Consider the following 21,021-nt stretch of genomic DNA (forward strand, 5'->3'; position numbering starts at 1 on the left):
CACAAAGAAAACCCATATTCTAAAGAACAATTTCCCAGAAAACTTCCAAGTCATTGTAATTCCTGTACAGCATCATAAAGGAGATTTTCCACATGAATTCTATTAAAAAAAAAAAAAATTGAAATAACCTGGAATACCTTCCAGAATGTCTAAAACTGCAAAGAAACGTCGAACAGTACGCCATCCTACAAACCGAATCCCACCACCCTACCGCCACCGAAGAAGACGACAAAAAACTGTTCGTTTACACCAGAGAAGCCCTAGAAGTCCTCGGGTTCACCAGCACCGATATTGTTCATATTTTTAGGGTCTTAGCTGTTATTCTGAAATTAGGTAACAAATAACCCTTTTTTTTTAACACAAAACCCTTATATACTATATTTATGATTTATTTAAGGTAATTTACAATTCGTGCCTTGCAATAATATAGATGGTACAGATGGATGTTCCGTGAGCAACGACTATGGTACAATCATTTGATCCGGATTTGTTCTAAAAATTGCTCGTTTCTTTTTTTTGTAGAGCTGTTTGAGGTTTGCGAGCTGCTTTCCGCCGACCACAGATGGATCCAAAGGATCTTAACGTCAAAACAGATCGAGGACGGTATTATGGCCGATTTGGGTTCTATCGAGGCCTCTAGGTTGCGTGATTTATTATGTAGGACTTTGTATAGTCGATTGTTCACGTGGCTGATTAATAGGATCAATGAGACTATTAAGGTAGGACCTGTTGGGGTTAATTGATAACGATTTATGAGTAATCTTCTCTTTAAGGCGAAGTCTTTGGGAAAAAGGAAATTCTTAGGGGTGCTGGACTTGTACGGTTTTGAATCTATGAAAAATAACAGTTTCGAGCAGCTGCTGATCAACTATTGTAACGAGAAACTGCACCAATTTATGATTAATATATGCCTTAAGGAGGAGCAAGAGGAAACCGTTAGGGAGGGTATCGAGTGGACCAAAATAGAGTATTTTAATAACATGTGAGTGTTGCTTAAGAGGCGCCCGCCTTGGTTTTTGATTTCCTGTATTTCGTAGAAGTATTTGTCAATTGTTAGAAAACGAGAACCACGGGATCTTATCGTTGTTGGAGGAGTCGCACGTAGAAACGGACGAGAGCTACTTGACCAGGTTGGAGCAGTGCTGCTCCGGCCATACCCATTGTCTCATAGACGAGGTCAACGCGCCAAACTGTTTTCAGTAAGTAAATTACTAACTGCGGAAAGGGGATATCTCCGTTTTGTAGCAAATTTGAGATTGACCTATATCGCTATTCTAAGTACGAAGATACGTCGTTTAAACCGCCGCAAAAACGGGACATACCTCATACTCTCACTTGATGTTGTAATATAACTAAATTCTCGTTTACCACAAAAACGGGACATATCAAGGAGTTGTCCCTTTTCTACAGTAAAAATAAAAATTCCGACCTCGCCCTGCGACCCTAGGCGCAAACGCGAAAACACGTTTTAGCCATTTAGTTAAATTACGCAGTTGACGTAAACAAATGATAATTGGAAAGATTTTTTCTTTTCCGGTATAAATGGGTTTAAGAGAAAGTGATGTAGAAATTTTTAACAAAAGAAAGAAAGGTGTTGTAAATAGTGCGGAATATAAAAGAAATATTATTCAGAAAGTCACACTAAAAGGATTTATGCTAAGATTTATTAAACCATATTTTTATTATGGTTAAAAATTTAGTGATTTACTTTTAGATGAGAAGTGTCTGGCAGGAAAAACAAGCTATGCTTAATTTTTTTTCTAATATGGAAAGAAAGAACTTGCAACTTGAATTTGCATTTATAAAGGTTTATAGAAATAAGTATTGTTTCTCGGAAAAGGCCTGATGTGATGACTGATACAAATAAGCTAAAGTCACTGAGTGCTGATTATTTTATTCTAAATGGGTACACACTTGCAAAAGAGCGTTTTTAGCAGTTTATTGTATCTCTAAAAAGCGTTGCAAACGAATAGTAAATCTTTTAAAAGATATGCGAGGTAGAAACAATAAAGATAAGAGGGAATGTAATAAAAGTCAAAGCCAAAGATAGCTTTATTATCATAACATAGTTGTTGACAAAGCCATTTGGTAAAGCCAAAATTTAAATGTAGATATAAGATATAGATTATAATACTTATAATAGGAACCAAGAAATATAAAAAACTTTAGAAAATATGAAACACTAAAAAATACAATAAGAACAGCCATACATTAAAATTACATACTTAATACAACATAACAAATAAGTAACCTAGATGTAATAAAATCTGCATAAAACTCCTCCAAGCTATAAAATCCCTTAGTTACCAAAAGTGTCCTTCCTGCTCTTTTAAGCGATTTTGTGCACTTTAGTTGTCTTATGTTTAAGGGTAAATGGTTAAACAGTTTTCTACCTTCGAATACAAATGAATTCCTAACAAGACTATAGTGAGGAATAGGCAACCCAAGCAAACAGACCTGGCGGGTCGCATAGTGTTTTTCAAGCTGAAGGTCCCCCCTAAATTTCTCAAAAATAAGTGTTGCCGTTTCCAAAACAAAGAGGCATCATAAAGTCAAAATTTGACATTTAACTAATAAAGGACGACAGGACTGATTAGCAGACCCTAACCCGCATAAATAGCGAACTGCTCTCTTCTGAAAAACAAACAAGCCATTAAAAAGATACTGCGAACAGGACCCCCAGAATGGGATAATTAGGGCATTTTTAGATATTGCAAAATCCAAATTATTTGTTATTACTCTAAGAGCATAACACCCAGACGAGAACAGACCTTACTGCAAACACGAAAGATGTGTTCCTCAAATTTTAAAGTATCATCAATGGTTAAACCCGAAAATTTATTAAATTGTTGGGTTGCAAACAAAACGAGAGTCCATAAAAATATTATTAATGGAACCTTTAAAATTGACCATATTAGTCTTTGCAACATTAAAACTCAACAATTTTGAGTCACACCAAGGTTTTTACTTTGTGAAGACCGGCAGTTATTTTTTTTGCTTAATTGAGACGGATCTGCGTCATGCCATAAGATAGTTGTATCGTCTGCAAACATAGTGAACTTCCCTTCAGTAAAAATTTGGGGAAGGTCGTTGACATATAAAAGAAATAACAGTGGGCCCAAAACTGAACCCTGGGGAACACCATTTCATCATTGAAAAGTACTCCCTGGACTGGGCCAGACAGGTAGGACTTAAACCACTCTAAACAAACACCCCTGAAACCGTATTCGTTTAACTTTCCCAGAAATGTTATTGCAAATATTCGGAAACATGCTGAATCCTACCCTGTACAACTGTCCCACTACACAAGTCAAGAAATTCGTTATTTGGATTGTAACTGATCCGTCAAAATAATGTAGGAAATGTTTTAAGAGAGAAACATCCAGATAATAAAACTTACATTGAGAAACTGCCTATTAATAAAAAGAAAATGGTCGACATATTAAATACAGAAATTAATTTCTGAAGAATATTTTCAGAATTTTGGCAACATCTTGGCCAACAAGCGAACGGGATTCTAATTTAGAATAAGTGTTTTTTATGCATTGATTTATGTGTTTAACACCAAAGTGTAACTTAAAACATCTAAAATAAAGCAAATGTTAAAAACAGTTTTATTTTACTGCAGAAACGGGACATATCCATAAGTCAAAAATGGCATTTTCTAATAAACTTCCAAAGACTAGGCGACAGCATTTCATTAAACCCACCGAAAAGTACGGTTCATCAGTAATTTAAAATAACAATGACTACTAAAATTAAAACTATTAAGTTTTTCATTTCCTGCTTTTTTTTAAAATTTGTATTTATGTATAGGGTGCGACATTTTGCCGGCCCGGTTACTTATAAGATTCAAGGGTTTATCGAGAAGAATCGGGATTGTTTGCCCAAGGAACATTCGAGGGCGATGTTTAGGTGCGACCTGGGCATCATGCAAGAGCTGTTTCCAGAAGGAAATCCGAAAAGGTAATACGATATGAATTTTTTTTATCATAAGAGTTAAATTTGGCAAACCTTATACAGATATGATCATTCTAACTTCGCCTATAGGAATTATATATCGCGGTAGGTCTGGCAGCGTTGTGACAACATACTCGAAGCAGCGGACCCCGCGGAAGCCCCAAAACCGAAACCTTTCAGTATTCTTAAGGCGTTCTAGTGGGGATGCACTGCTCTGTGGCAAATAAAAAAAATTTTGTTTCGTTTGAGTCTTTGCTGCTGCCTGTCCTAACAGCAAAAATAAACTAAAACCCGACTGCAATGAACATAAATTAACTAAATATTGAACAGGAAATACAAAAATTAATTCAAAATAAAGCAAAAAATTAGGTTAATTTGATAATATTAAATAAAAATTAAAAATATCTTATGTCAAGTTCAAAAAGGCCACCCTGTTTAGTGCAGTACGTCAATCGATCATAAAACGACCTTGCCTAATTTTAACACAAAGCTCTTCTAAATTAGTAGCCCGTTCATTTTTGTGCCTATAAATTTATTCTAAGAAAAAAATCATTGGGGGCTAAATCTGGGCTTCTGACGGGTCATTTAATAGTACCGTTTCCACTGATTGTTCGATCAGGGAAAGACGTTTCGAGAAATTGACGTACCACTAATGCGTTATGAGCGGGACAACCATCCTGTTGAAACCAAACTTATTCTAAATTGATATTGAGCCCTCGAATAGCAGGAAGAATTTCAGCCCTCAAAAGATTAAGGTATTTGTTGGCAGGTTTCCACCGATAAGAAAAGGGCCTATAATTGAATCTCCTAAAATGCCAGCCCATACATTAACCTTTATGGACCTTTAACCTTTATGGAGGACTCATCTGAAAACAAAAGGTTACTAATAAACATTTCGTCCCGATTTGCCCTTTCCAATAATTCATGGCAAAATTCCATCCGTCTCTCATGGTCCTGTGGGAAAATTTCTTTGGTTTTTTGCAACTTATAGTACTTATTTCTTTCTAAAATTCTTCTAACCCTTAAAGCCTCAATACCCATTTTTTTGGCAATGGTTGTACTATTGCAAGGAAAGTTCATTTCAGCAACAGCAACATTAACCTCTCGAAGCTCCCTTTCTTCACCTAGCGGTCTAACAACAGGTGGTTGCTCATTGTGTAGCATTTCCTGCAATTTTGCAAGCATCCAAAGGTCTCAAACCTATGGATAATTGCAAAAATTGTGCTACGTACGGGAATGGGCCGATTTTCGAACGTGAAAGCAATTCTTCCTACATATGTCCCCTCTCGCTTACGCTCATAGACTATTTCCTATAGGCGAGGTTTGAATGATTATATCTGTATATAATATTCCTTATTTCCGCTCATTTAAGGCTTAAGAAACATTTTTCGACCAGAGATAGATAGACATCTTATGTGTCTATAAAAATAAGGGTTCAATGGCTTCTCAACAAAACTATCCATTGGAGTCGAGTAAACTAAGTATAACATTTAAAGCATTTTTTGAAAGGTCCAGGGGACAAAATTATTTTGAAGTTCATTGCAGTGTTGCCAAAAATTATTATCTATAGAACATCCACTATTAATCCATGGACATTTTGACTTATTTTGCACTAATACTGGATAATTATTAGAAGATGTGTGCTATCTGGGTCTTAGCACACACAAGTCATCTATTTCTGTGAAAAAACGGGCTGTTTCTAATAGATTATGTTTGAATGAGTCAAAGACCCACCAACACATAACTTTTTCCCTAACTATCTGGGAGATTCTTGGGCGTTACTTTGGATAAAGGCATGATATGGCAATCTTTTGAATCTTTTTTTTTACGCAAGCACTTCTTAATATTCAGTCTGTGCGTTCAAAAGTAAGTGAATTGCAGCTATTTTTAGGATCTATGATATCCCTGATGAACCTATTGATATCCCTGGTTATGTGTTTATTACCAAATTCTCACACAAGCAATTTGGATATGGTGGTATACTTATTAGGATGGAAAATTGTCGTTTAATTGTTTCCAAGGTAAAAACTGACTAAACAATTAGGACTGAATAAAATTTCACGAAACGCGTCCTTTTTAAAGCCCCATGGAGCAATTTAGACATATTTAGAATTTTCTTCGTTGTTTTTGCCGAAAGAGATCAATAATTTCAAGAGAGTACTGACAGTCAAAGCATACAAGTATACAAATTCTAAAAAATTAACTTCAAATACATTTTACAGGTGTAGCATAAAGAAACCGTCAAGCCAAGCGTCCCAAATCCAAGTATCCCTTAATGCCCTCCTAAAAAACTTGGCAGGAAGACAAAACAGTTACATCAGGTACCTTATTCACCAAAAAAAAAACTCACACTGCATTTACCATTCAATTTCCACAGATGTGTCAAACCGAACGACCTAAAACAGCCAAAGATATTCGACATAAGCTTAGTGCAGCATCAGGCAATAAAATCCAATATTTTAGCGATTTTTTTTTGTTAAAATGGCACATTTTAGGTGAGATACATGTGCCTTTTATCGACCGTCCAAATATGGCGGGCGGGTTTCTGTCAGAAAATCCCGTTTATTCAGTTCTTGTGCCGCTACAAGATGTTGTGCGCCCACACATGGCCCAAGTGGCGCGGATCGCCCATCGAGGGGGTCGGAATGCTCCTCCGGAGTTTACCAATACCCAGTGCCGAGTTTACTTTCGGTAAAAAATCACACACAAACACCACAGAAAATAAAATCGTCTAATTTAATGTTTTAATGACAGGTCGTACTAAACTGTTTATCCGAAGCCCCAGGACCGTTTTCGAACTGGAAGACTTTAGGAGAAATCGACTGCAGGACTTGGCCCTGCTCATACAGAAAACGTGGAGGGGCCACGTGCTGAAGAAACGCTATCGGAAAATGAGGGACAGTCAGATGATTATCGCGTCCGCTTGGAGGAGCTGGAGGGTAAGTTGAGGTTATTGTGAGAGGAATTCGTGGCAAAATAACGTCGTTGGAAACATCTTCGAATATTCTAAGGATTTTCAGTTTTAAGGGTTAAAATGGATGAAGTAAAATCCAAGCTGTTTAAATCTTTTTCTCTTTATTGCCAACGTTTCCGTGACTATTTCAGTAAAAATTATCATTTTTAATATTGTTGCTTGCGCACCAGTACTTCGGTATATTATATCCTCGAAAATTAGACACTTAATGGAATCATCAAAAGATACACGAATGTTTTATTTTATACTGCCAAACGAAAAGCCTTGATTTTTTCTGTTCTACTGAAATATAGTGTCAAATTTAATAATTCTGTTTCTCAAACTGTCAGTGTTGATTTTGGCGTTCCCCAAGGAACGGTCTTGGGTCCATTACTGTTTTTGCTATATATCAATGGGATGGTTAGCGTTATTGAAAAATCAAATGTAGTGTTGTTTGTTGACGATATCATGTTGTACCATCGTGCCGAAAAAAAACTGGGACATTAAAATTTAGGTAGGGAATTGTCTTCTAGTCTATTATAGTAAATCGCGTTCCTTGGGTATGGTATGCATATTTACGCATTATGAATTTTTGAAGTCTTATTAATTACATATTTAAATAATAATATTGATACAAAACATTTTTATTTTTCGATATTTATTTTTATTTGGAACACATTTTATAAATAAACCAAAAGTAACAAAATATTTTTTTGATAATATGGAATAAAAAATTATTAATACTTAGTAAGCGCACCGTCGTTATCAATTACAGCTTGCAAACGTCGTGGCATACTTAAAATTAAGTTTCTGGTATATTCTTCGGTTATATGGTCCTATGCGTCATCTATCTTTAGGCGTAATTCATTCTGATTTCTGGGCCTAAAGTTCATATATTCTCTTTATACATATATTTTGCCATTTTACCCCAAACGTTTCCAACTGGGTTAATATCAGGGCTTTTCGAGGGCCACGGTAAAACTTAAATTCGTCTTTCTTCTAGATAGTTTTGAACTATACGGGTTGTATGTATAGGAGCACTATAATGTTGGAAGATAAAATCTTGCCCATAGATACACCAACTGATGGCATCAAAACATTGTTTAGGTTATTGCAATATCCTAAGGCATTAAGCCTTTCCTGCACTATTTGACAAACGCCTGGTCCTCTAAAACTAATCCAGGCGCAAACCTTTATACTAAAACGTCCACTTTGATTAGTCTTGATGTGTATATCTTTCATCACATCTGGTATTAGAAGGCCTGTAAATGCGGAACGTAAAGGTTTTTTAAAGAACTTGGATTTTTTACAATAGGTCCATATTCTGCAATTTTGCTTTAGCTAAGGAAACGCGATTCTTCTTATAGGAACTCCATCCATCAGACGAGTGTATAATATCGCCTTTTGTTGAGGAGAAAATTCAGGCATTTTTAAAGAACGATTTTGTTGACGCGGCTGTCACAAAATTAAATTAACTTTGACAACATCAAAATATATTATTCTAATAGACCAAGTGATTTAGGAGATTTTTCTGTCCCAGTTTTTTTTCGGCACGATAGTACATAGTGGTTAAAAACCTCGTTCAAATGGTTTGTGATGTGAATATTGAACTCAGCGACCTATTCAACTGGTTCTGTGATAACAAGTTAAGTTTGAATACAGTGTTTGGAAAAAAAATAGCTTCTATTAACATTCCAAGTGTGCGAATTCGTGAAAATTCGCGCAGACTATATTATATACACTGGGTTTTGTTATTAGAAACTCAAGCTGGTTTAAAATAGATACTGTAATAAGACTGTTCATTGCAATAGTTCGACCTCACCTTGAGTATGCGGCTATAATATGTATCCTCACAGAAGTATGTTGACTAATTTCAACATAGTATCTTTAAATCAAAGAAGAGATGATCAGTCTGTTATTTTTAAATATAATATAGTGAACAATAAAAAATATAGTAATCTGAATTTAATTAACAGAATAGATTTGAATGTCCCCAAGGTAGCCCTTAGACCTACAAACACTAAAAAATTTAATGTGAATTTTGCTAGTTTATGGCCCCTTAAAATCATGGATCACTTTATTGCATCAAAGTGCAATAAAGTGATCCAACTCTGTGATATAGATATTTGTAATATTAATACATTTTAACTCCTAAAGAGAAACTACTTAGTCTGGAATTAAATTAATTTTATAATGTATCTATATATGAATCTTAGTACTGCCTTTACTGATCTGTAACTTTTCCCTATAATTTAATTTTATTGTTTCTTTGTATAACGCCATGACACTAGCCCGTTTGCAGTTTTGTTCAACGCTGTTATATAATTTGCCAGAATTTAAAATTTACTAGATGGAAAAAATCCAAAGTGGGGCAATGAGGACAATTTTAAAATGTAACCGTTATACACCAATTAAATGAATGTTAAATGTTTTAAATATGTCGTCCCACATAGGAGTATTCCGAAATCGGGCCGGAAAAGATTTGATACATGTTTTTAGGTATCCAAGACTATAGTGCATCAAACCTAACTGTTATTTATTGTTTATGCCTTATCAACGCTCTTAATTGTCACTTTTAAGGTTAATAGTTTGTGAGGTCTATATCAAAGTGTTTAGAATGAAATAAATTTAATAATTTTTAATTTGAATTGTGTCGTAGCTAGATTATTTTAAGAAAAGTAAAGTTAAGGAGTCTAATACAACAGGTAAGTACTTACAAACTGCATTTTTATTTTTTTACATTTATTGTATACTTTCTTTGGTATTCCATTTTTAAGATGATAACCTTTTAGTAATAAACATTTAAAAAAAATATATATCAAAAATGATTAAGTCAAAGTGCCGGGATTTGCCGGGCATTGATATTAATATTTTTGAATAGCCTATATATTTGTCTTCTATGGTACAAAAAATAAATGTCAACTTTTTGAACTAACGCCTTAAAGGAGGGAGGAGGACACCTCAAAATATTGAAAATTTGAAATGTGACATTTCGTGATTTTTTCATGTTTTAGCTACATCTGGCTTTCGAAATATGACACGTAGGATGCTATTTACATTTGTCAGGGAGTCAGAAGGTGTTAATATAACAGAAAAATGAAAAATTCTGGAAGGATACATCCTTAACTTTGGACCATTTTCTGATAAGGATGAAATTAAAGTAAAACGAGAAATTCGTCGGTTAAAGTCTGAAATTGTATCAATATGGAGAAAGTCACATGCTATATGGGATAAATTCGAAAAGAATAACAAAGGATGGCTGAATGGAATCATTTCACTTCCTAAACCTCTGAGCTCGCCCTCTCAAAGAGTTGGCCATCTAAAAACAAAATTCTATGATTCGAGTAAAAGAACCAAGAGAAGAAAAACGAAAACTTTGAGAAGAGACAATGAACTGGAAGAACTTACTTTTGCAACTCAAGTAAAATTAGGTAAGTGAGTAAACAAAATAAATTACTTTTAGACGATTTAATGCTAAAGGCCGGAAATGGCAGCAAATTTATCATCTAAAAAATATAAATATCATAATAATAACCAACTTAAAGAAAGTACCGTTCAGATTTAAAAAAAATACACACATATCTATTTATCATAATTTTATATTATTAAAATTAAAAAGGAATTAGGTTCCTATTCTTAATTTATAAAAGTTTAATTTAGCGCATCGTCTGCAGACATAGTTATTCTTTGAAACTTAAAATCTCCTGCCGCAACCCGCTTTGGTCCAGCTCTGGCATTGGCACCTCCTGATCCTGCATGCCGTAAATAAACGTCATTAATGAATCGCGGCTCATTTTCCTCAAAGCGGGTCTGAAATGCCTGTCAAATGTTATCATCATCTGCTGTTCGGTGTTGTTCGGTAACCCAATATATGCAGACCCGGTTTTTCTTTGTAGGACACTTGAAATTTCCTGCTGCAATCTACGTTGGTCCCACTCTAGCATTGGCACCTCCTGATCCTGCATTCCGTAAATAAATGCAATTAAAGTATCGCGACTTATTTCCCTCAAAACGGGTCTTAAATGCCTATCAAATATATTCGCAAATATATTGCTCCTTTCAGATATAACGTATCGGCTATTATCATTTGCAGCCATTTTCAAAATTATATTTTAGGATTGAAATATTTATAATCACGGGTATATGACAACTAACTTTGTTTTTGACATATTTGTCAATATCGCAGAATACTTGATTTAATAACACATATTTGCTGTAAGTAGATGGTAGATACATAGGTTTTTAAACCCAATTATTAACCGTTTTGTTGCTTTTCTTTTCTAGTTAATAAAGGGAAACGTGATGCTTCTCTCGTGCTGAAAGAAATCACACCCTTCTACACCCAAACGAGCCACTGCCTATAAAAAAGCGTTCAGTGCAAGTAAATCCAAAGAGAAGGTACAACTAACACCGCAACAAGCGTTATCAATGTTCATCGACGCAGACTTATCAAAGAGGCAGTACGAAATCATAAGAAGTTATAATCCATCTATGTATCCATGCTACAGTAAGATCCAAGAAGTCAAAAAAGAGTCTACAAAGAATCATTAATTACTGTCACCGAAACTTTAGCAGATATTAAGCTTCAGAATTTGATGGATCACACTGTATCCAGATTACTGACAGATCTTTACGAAGTAGTTAAAACGCTTGACGAAGAAGAAAGAAATGCCTTGGAACTCATATGTAAAGGGGGATGCGATGGAGCGCAACAAGCGCAATTCAACAAAACTTTGTATGTGACTCCGACACGGACGCTAACTTGTTCCAAAGCTCACTTGTCCCTTTACGGCTTATTTGTTCCTTAAATGGAAAAATACTATGGCAGAACCCCACTTCTTCATCTCCTCGTTATTGCCGCCCAATCAGGCTGAGATTTATAAAAGAAACCGCAGATGTGACAAGAGAAGAAATATCATATATCAAAGATGCTTCAAAAAATTTAAACAAAACGAAATGAAAGTCCAAATGAAAGAAAATATTGCTTGCGAGGTATCGCATACAATGATGTTGACCATGGTCGATCGAAAGGTGAGTAAAAAAACAAAAATTGAAAATGTTTATTACTATTTTAAGAATCGAACCCGAAATATGATTATTAGGTTTTATTGTTGTAGTTCTATCTAATAATTTAAAAAAAAAACATTTCAGGTGTGCAACTCTGTGACAAGCACATCATCTACAATGAGGTGCTACATATGTCGCTTAACTTCAAAGGATTTTAACTGTATCCAAAAAAAGGGGACAGTTAATGTGAAAACTTTTGAGTTTGGTTTATCTATTCTTCATGCCCGAATACGATTTTTTGAAGCTGTTTTACATTTGGCCTATAAACTACCAGTACAAAAGTGGCAGCTCAGAAGCGATGAAGAAAAAGAAAAAGTCAAACTCAGGAAACTCGCAATCCAAAGCGAATTTAAGTCAAAGATGGGATTTTTTGCAAACCACGAACTGTCTGCAGAAATTACTGGTATAGACGCGACATTTATCTATCGCCTGAAAATTATTCTGGTTTGGGTCGGGTCTGGTCTTGGAAAGTTTTGTCGAGTGAGCATGAGGTGAATACGAAAACATTTTCGGTTTTCGCTACAGAAACGGCAGAACGTGATAAGACATGCTTTGCTGCCAATCGGACAACTGTCTGAGGAGGCTGCTGAAGCCAGGAACAAATACATACGCCTCTATCGCCAAAACTTCGCAAGAAAATTTTCTCGAAAAGAATGTAACGCGGACATATTAAACAGGTGAATTATCTTTATTTAGTACTAATAATAACTGTTATGTACCGTCTTTTTTTACAGACTTCTTCTAAACTCCGATCCTGTAATGACGGGAATGAGACCGAGAAGAAGAAAGTTGTCGGAACCTTTCTCAAAAGACACCATATCAATGCTACAGTCGACTGTATTTAATTAGTATTTACTGTAGTATTTACTGTAGTTGGTATTAATTAATATTGTAGTTAGTATTAATTATTATTGTTGTAGTTGTCGAAACCTTTCTCAAAAGACACCATATTATTGCTACAGTCGACTGTAGTTAATTTGTATTGACTGTAGTATTATTTTGCAGTATTTACTGTAGGTAGTATTGACTGTATTAATTGTTATCATGTTGTAAACATGATTACAAACCAAAAATAATTTTGGCCGCCCAGATTGATGAAATACTCCTATGTGCGTCCGTCCATCACCGAGTACTGTGTAACGTTAATTTAAGTTAAAAAGGGCCTTTTACCAAGATATATCTGTGACAAATTAGTAATATTTCATGATGTCCATAACTATAATACAACAAATTGTACAGATTTTATACTATCTTATAAATGTAGCACTACTCAAATGCTCAATTCCGTGCTATACAAAGGTCTGTTAAGAGTTTAATAACACAAAAACCTGTGATAACATTAAACAATTTAAACGCTTATTGAGAGCACATATTTTAAATTAGTTATTAGGTCTTATGTTTCAGTTTTATATTGTAATACGACTTAAATCCCATTCTGCATGTTAAGTTTTATTAAGTCATATTTAATGGTTGAGTTTTACTATTTTATATTTACCATAAGTGTTTATTACTTATAGATATATCAATATTGTATTTATTATTTAAACCCACTGTAATTTATATGTGGCACATTTGCTAAATAAAGAGATATTATTACTATTAATATTAAAGAGCAAAAGATTTATTCAGCTTGGATTTTACTTGACCCCACATCCATCTTAACCCTTACAACTCAATATAACTAAACTGGTCACCAATATTCTAGTTTAGGAGTTTACTTGACAAATTTGCTTCACGAAAAACCCCTTATTAAGAATATTCCAATAATTGCCAAAACGACGTCATTTTGCTACCTTAGGTTTAAAAAACCCTTAATTAAAAAAAAAAATTTCTAATTTACAATTAGGAACTGAAATATGGAATACCCTTTCAAGGGCGCAGACACATATGGTGTCTATATCATGTGGTATGATTTCACTTTCAATATAAACTGTATATCGCTAGAATCTCTCTTTTTTCAATCTTAAAATTGCTATATAGTTTGTTTACTCTTACACGCTAAAATACCCCAATCTCGATTTTTATTAAGTAGTAATAAATAAATCTCATTTTTCCTAGGCTAGAGAGGAGTACAGGATACTGAAACACCGGAAACAAGTGGAGTGGGCGGCCAGGGTTATACAAAGGCATTACATTCAATGGAAAGTAAGTGTTTAGAAGGATTTATGTTATAAAAGTGTTGGACTAGTAGTGGCTCCAAATTGTTTAGAAACGCTTGTTGTTTAAGTAAAAACTCAATTTAAGTGCCTCAAATAGTTTTGCAAGTTATCCGCAAAAAACTAGAAAGATTATGAAAAAATTACCCCTTAAGCAAAATTGTGCAAATTCAGCCAACTTTTACCCTAGAAACAAGTTTTTTGCATAAAATCACCCTATAAAGAGCTCTCTATAATGCTGTAAAGGAACTACAAAAATATCTTAAATAGCTTGAAAGTTTTATGGAAAAATGTCCAAGAAAATTTAAAGTTTTTAATTTGTCGCAAAAACCCTACATCTGATGAGATCATAAGGAATTGGCGGACAAAACGGTCTATAACTAATAAAGCACTGGACCTATAAAAGTTCTAAATATGTCAAATTATTCATTAGGAAACACTTGTTAGTAATACTTGTGAAAAAATTACCACAAACCAAAATTGTTCTAGTTCAGCCAATTTTTGTCATAGGAACAAGTTTTTTGCATATAATTAATCTATAGAGTGCATTCTATCATGCTGTAAAGAAATTATAAAAATACCTTAAATGGCTTAAAAAAAATTGAACAATTCACAGTTATCCAAATCTGATGATCGTTAGGACTTGGCCGACAAAACCAGCTATAACTCATAAAGTATTGGACCTACAAAAATGCTTAATATATCAAATTATTCCTTATAAAATGCTTGTTCTTTAAGTATTTAATTTAAACTCCATTTTAAGTACCTTAAATAGTTTTTAAGTTATGCTCAAAAAAATAAAAAAATTGAATAAAAAAATTACCCCCCAATCAACATTGTTATAGCTCAGCCAACTTTTACCCTAGGAACAACTTTTTTGCATAGAATTAATCTATACAATGCAATCTTTAATACTGTAAAGGATTTACAAAAATATCTTAAATAGCTTGGAAGTTATATGGAGAAATGTTCAAGAATAATTAAACAATTCAAAGTTATTAATTTGTTCCAAACACCCTAAATTTGATGATCATAAGGACTTGACCAGCAAAACTGGTTATAATTCAAAAAGTATTACAGCTACAAAAAGACTTCATATATTAAATTATTTCTTAGGAAACGCTTTATCTATGAGTACAAAAGCCATTTAAGTGCTTCAAATAGTTTTCAAATTATCCTCAAAAATCTAGAAAATTTACTGACAAAAATTACCTCGAACCAAAATTGTTCTAGGACAGCCAATTTTTATCCTAGGAACATGTTTTTTGCATATAATTAATCTATAGACTGCATTCTATAATGCTGTAAAGGAATAACAAAAATATCTTAAATAGAAAAAAAAAATAATTTCAATGTTATCAATTTATTCCAAGAACCCCAAATCTGCTGATCATCAGGACTTGGCCGACAAAACGAGCTATAACTCATAAAGTATTGGACCTATAAAAATGCTTCATATATCAAATTATTCCTTATAAAATGCCTATTCTTTAAGTACAAACCCCATGTAAATGCCTTAAACAGTTTTCAATTTATCATCAAAATAAACTAAAAAATGTAGTGAAAAAATTATTCCCCAAAAAAATTGTTCTAGGTCAGCCAATTTTTAGCCAAGAAACAAGTTTTTTGCATATAATTAATCTATAGGGTGCATTCTTTAATACTGTAAAGGAATTTTAAAAATATCTTAAGTGGCTAAAAAAAAATTGAAAAATTAACAGTTAATGTGTTTCAAGAACCCCAAATTTGATGTCTTGGCCGACAAAACGAGCTATAATTCATAAAGTATAGGACCTACAAAAATGCTTTATATATCAAATTATTCCTTATAAAACGCTTATTCTCTAAGTATAAACTCCATGTATGTGCCTTAAACAGTTTTCAATTTATCCTCAAAAAAACTAAAAAGTTTAGTGAAAAAATTATTCCCCAAAAAAAATTGTTCTAGGTCAGCTAAATTTTACCCTAGGAACAAGTTTTTTGCATAGAATTTATCTATACAATGCAATCTTTAGTGCTGAAAAGGATTTACAAAAATATCTTAAATAGCTTGGAAGTTATATGGAGAAATGTTCAAGAATAATTAAACAATTCAAAGTTATTAATTTGTTCCAAACACCTAAATGTGATGATCATAAGGACTTGATCAGCAAAACTGGTTATAACTCAAAAAGTATTGGACCTATAAAAATGCTTCATATATCAAATTATTCCTTATAAAACGCTTATTCTTTAAGTACAAACCCCATGTAAATGCCTCAAACAGTTTTCAATTTATCCTCAAAAGAAACTAAAAAATGTAGTGAAAAAATTACCCCCAACCAAAATTGTTCTGGTTCAGCCAATTTTTAGCCTAGGAACAAGTTTTTTGCATATAATTAATCTATAGAGTGCATTCTATAATGCTGTAAAGGAATTACAAGAATATCTTAAGTGGCTTAAAAAAATTGCAAAATTCACAGTTAATTTGTTTCAAGAACCCCAAATTTGATGACGTGGCCGACAAAACGAGCTATAATTCATAAAGTATTGGACCTACAAAAATGCTTTATATATCAAATTATTCTTTATAAAACGCCGATTGTTTAAGTATAAATTCCATGTCAGTGCCTTAAATAGTTTTAAATTTATCCTCAAAAGAAACTAAAAAATGTAGTGAAAAAATTATTCCCCAAAAAAATTGTTCTAGGTCAGCCAATTTTTAGCCTAGAAACAAGTTTTTTGCATATAATTAATCTATAAAGTGCATTCTATAATGCTGTAAAGGAATTTAAAAAAAATCTTAAGTGGCTTAAAAAAATTGAAAAATTCACAGTTAATTTGTTTCAAGAACCCCAAATTTGATGTCTTGGCCGACAAAACGAGCTATAATTCATAAAGTATTAGACCCACAAAAATGCTTCGTATATCAAATTATTCCCCAGAAAACACCCATTCTTCCAATAAGAAGTGTCCAAAAAAAAACAACCTATTTTTCTCGATTACAGCGCAGACAATACATTTTAACCTTAACGGACCGACTGCCGGCCGATAGTGATTCGCCGTTATGTCGCGAATGGCCGCCCTGCATGACCCGTCTGTCTGAAACCAGCGCCCTCCTGAAGAAAATCCACCACAGATGGCGCTGTCACAAGTACAGGTACGTTCCTATAAAAAAGCACCATTGTACCATACATTTTAACCTTTTTTTTTTTTTTTTTTAAATTTTTTTCCAAGGTTATCGTTCGACCAGACCGCCCGCAATCGGATGCGAGAAAAGGTCACCGCCAGTTTCATTTTCAAAGACAGAAAGTGTTCATATCCCCGCAGCGTGTCGCATCCTTTTCTGGGCGACTACGTGCGACTGAGACAGAACGTCCAGTGGAAGAAGATGAGCCTGGAGAACAACGACCAATACGTAGTGTTCGCCGATATTATTAATAAAATCGCTCGGAGTAGCGGAAAAGTGAGTGGAAAAGCTTAAACCACCAAAAAACCTTTTTAAAATGCCTCGTCTTTTTAGTTTGTTCCTATTCTGTTGGTGATATCGACCAGGTCGATGTTGATTTTGGACCAGAGAACCTTGCAAATAAAATACAGAGTACCTGCGACGGAGATATACAGGATGTCTCTGTCACCTTACCTGGATGACGTGGCTGTTGTGCATGTTAGAGCGGTAAGAATACATACCCGAAAAGGTGCCTTGCATGTTTTACAATAGTTTATTGGCTCTGAGTTTTCGTGGATATTTCTGGAACATTTGGGGGCTTTTTGAGGTAAAAGAAATGTTCTTAGGTGAAAATGTTTGGTAAGAAACGCTCTTGCTGTTTCTATTATTTTGTGGAATTTGTGAAAGAATTGTTGAATATATTAAGGAAATTAATGGGAAAGTTGCCTCAACTGAAACTGTTTTAACTGTCCACATTTGAAGCCTAGAATAATGTTATTAGCCTTAAATGTTTACTCAGAAAGTACTTTAGATTTATATGAGCAAATTATTAAAATATTTCAATTGGACCTTAAGTTATGCCCAAAAATGTCCGCTAATGAATAAAAAATCTTGATTAGGCACCTTGGATGGAAAAATCACGTTTAACTGAGGAAGTTTTTAAGGTACAAGAACTGTTTTCATATAAAACATGGTTGTAAGAAATACCTTTTTTTGCCTTTAAGAATAACCCAATTATTTATAGAAATATTTCAAAAAATAGTGAAAACTAGCTAAAAAAAATTGATTCAACCAAAAGTAGCTTAAGAGAATTATCCATCAAGCAATTGTTTGCACAGCAAGGCAATTGGGTTTAAGGGAAATTGTGGGGACATTTTTTACTGCTCTTTGGCAGTCAGAAACTGATCTGAAGACCAAACTGCCTGGAAGAATTAAATTGTTTCCTTATTAATTGCCTAAAAGAGAGAAACTATGATTTCAAGAGATGAAGACAATCATCAAGTAGTTGTAAACATTAAAGGATTAGACTAGAAGAAACTACTTACTTGAATAGCTACTTGTCTTCAAGTAGTTTCCTATTTCTTTACTCATTAGGTAACTAACGGATTTTGGGTGTCGCTGTTGATCACACGTTTGGCAGGCAAATTGGAGATCTGAGAGCTTTTTTCTACACACTGTAAAATTAGTACCTTAGAACATTGAAACGCTTTCAATGTACGCATATACTAATGCTCTAATATACTAAAAGCAGATTTTCCCCTATTAGACAAGCTGTCGTTTTTTGAAGATGGGAAACCGTCAGGCGGCCGGTTTTTTGTTAATAAATTTTCTACCTTATTACAAATATTAAAATAAAATGAAGTAAATAGAACAAACAAAAAAAAAAGATAAATCTACTAAAGCCGTCTTGTAATTTAATTTAAAAATTAATATTCCCATACATTCCATGTTTTTGATACCTGCGAGGCATCTCCTCTTCAATAGATTCATTAAGAGAATCCCCTAGAGGAGCTATATAGCACTGTGATCTGGTCTGATCAGGTTGAAATTGCCATTGCAATGGCATATTTTTCTTTGTAAATGTCAACCAATATTATTTAATATTTTTAGATATTTATACCGATTCATATAAGATAAAATAAGAATATACTTTATTGTTAAGATATACAAACGCAGGCTAATGACTAAATCGTAACAATCTAACTATGTGTAATTTATACCTCAAACTAAAACTAAATTAAAACATGTAGAAGTTGGATAAGCACAATTAGATACAAAACATTTAAAAGACAGTTTAAAATTTGGTAAAGTACAATAACACTTTTTAAATTTAAAAAAGAAAAAACAAATAGATACAAGTACAAACATATGCTTAAAATACAATGGCTAGGTTCTCAATTAGGTGGATATATACAGGGTGTTCATTAAGAATGGGCAATCTCTGAACTGGAGATACTACACACCAAAATATGGCGATTGACCCTAACATGTCTTATACAAATGTTGCAGGTTTACGAGATACAGGGTATTTAAAGTTGGAATTTCTCAATAATTTTGTGATTTCAAGCAGTATCGTCTTGAAAATTGGCGACTTTATGTGTTTTGACATGGAAATTACGAATTTTGTACTGAATTTAGCATTATTTATACAGGGCGTTAGTTACACCCTGTTACTTAGGTAAATTACAACATATCTTTTTTGCCTAATTAGTTATGGGTAAAACGACTAGAAAATCTAAAAAGCAGTTCAATTTTGGATAAAAAAGGCACTCTTGTTTATTTCATGTAACTCTATCAGTTTTTAAGTTATTTGCATTTTAAACAATTTTTGTCAAAAAACTCTCCCATGGTATATAAAGATTCCTCCAATAAAAGAGTTTTTAATTTTCCTCTAAACTGCCTGACAGAGACAGCACATTTAACATTCTCAGTAAGATTATTAAATATTTTCTTTCCCTCATATATAAATAATTTGTGAGTTAGAGTACTTTTCGGTATTGGTAAGGAAACAGTAAATTCTTGTCTAGTTTGTGGTTGGCTCTGTTGTTATTATTTATTTTCTGATTGAAGTATTTATAAACAAGACTAGCTGTCTTAAGTTATATCGAAGCGAGAGTGTCTTAAAACAGGGCTCTCTTTGGTGAACATTTGCCATGAAACGAACTGCTTTTTTTGAAGTATAAAATGTATGTTAATAAATATTTGAACCTCAAAAAGCGATGCCGCCATACCTGTGATTGGGATTCAAAAAGAGAAAAATAATGTGTTCTAGCCATTTCTACTTCCAACTGCAACCTTCCACACCGCAAAACATCCCGAAGAAAGTTCATTATTGTTGGCAAAATGTTGGCTATCTTATTAAAATAATATTTATGTCATATGATTTTTTTTTAGGTGGATAGCTTTTACAGAAATGCGTTAATAGTGATAATTTATAAAATTATGTGGAATTTGATATGGTTAAGTGAGAATAGCAAAATTTGCTATACTTCACCTATCAAAGGCACACAAATATTCTTTTATGTTAACATCAATATTTTGTTTTTTTTTTAAATAATTAATAAAAGTCGTTTATTATTATTATTATTAGAGAAGCAACCCCAAACTTTTCATCTCCATACTTAACAGTGCCCAAAGCATCCTTTGGTTCATATCTTTTATTTTTAACAGGCCTGACCCACAAAATACCATCCAAAGAAAATAAATGAAATTTTACTGTCGTCGGAAAATAACACTGTATGTATTTCAACCCGTTCAAAGGTTTGTATGCGAATTGAAGTTCCATTCTTTTTTGAAATAAAGGTTTTCTTGGATGGTGTTCTTGCCGGTAAGCCACTGTCTTTTAAGCGTCTTTGAACTCTAAGTACATCAACAGCTACTTCGTCCAGAGCAGAAGAATAAAGCAAGAGGTAATGCTTTATTCTTCGGGTCAACTCTAGGTGCTGTCTTTTTAGGCC

The 21,021-nt window shown here is 33.5% G+C and overlaps 1 protein-coding gene and 1 long non-coding RNA gene across 2 annotated transcripts in view; both read left to right on the forward strand.

Moving 5' to 3' along the window:
• Window positions 1-21,021, forward strand: part of LOC126741490 (unconventional myosin-Ib) — a 28,445-nt gene that overhangs the window by 2,591 nt on the left and 4,833 nt on the right. Inside the window, exons 8-21 of the mRNA XM_050447912.1 lie at window positions 145-333; window positions 398-466; window positions 523-719; window positions 774-982; window positions 1,038-1,199; window positions 3,817-3,966; window positions 6,183-6,281; window positions 6,338-6,401; window positions 6,456-6,651; window positions 6,715-6,899; window positions 14,039-14,125; window positions 17,124-17,275; window positions 17,353-17,581; window positions 17,639-17,791. Coding sequence (XP_050303869.1) covers window positions 145-333; window positions 398-466; window positions 523-719; window positions 774-982; window positions 1,038-1,199; window positions 3,817-3,966; window positions 6,183-6,281; window positions 6,338-6,401; window positions 6,456-6,651; window positions 6,715-6,899; window positions 14,039-14,125; window positions 17,124-17,275; window positions 17,353-17,581; window positions 17,639-17,791 — 2,141 coding nt within the window. The remainder of the gene's footprint in view (window positions 1-144; window positions 334-397; window positions 467-522; window positions 720-773; window positions 983-1,037; window positions 1,200-3,816; window positions 3,967-6,182; window positions 6,282-6,337; window positions 6,402-6,455; window positions 6,652-6,714; window positions 6,900-14,038; window positions 14,126-17,123; window positions 17,276-17,352; window positions 17,582-17,638; window positions 17,792-21,021) is intronic.
• On the forward strand, window positions 6,913-14,032 carry LOC126741491 (uncharacterized). Its single transcript, XR_007662198.1, has 4 exons — window positions 6,913-10,344; window positions 11,198-11,944; window positions 12,065-12,657; window positions 12,715-14,032. It is a non-coding gene; the product is annotated as an uncharacterized LOC126741491 (long non-coding RNA).

Source organism: Anthonomus grandis, chromosome 10, assembly GCF_022605725.1.
Source record: "Anthonomus grandis grandis chromosome 10, icAntGran1.3, whole genome shotgun sequence".
In the NCBI taxonomy this organism is placed as follows: domain Eukaryota; kingdom Metazoa; phylum Arthropoda; class Insecta; order Coleoptera; family Curculionidae; genus Anthonomus; species Anthonomus grandis.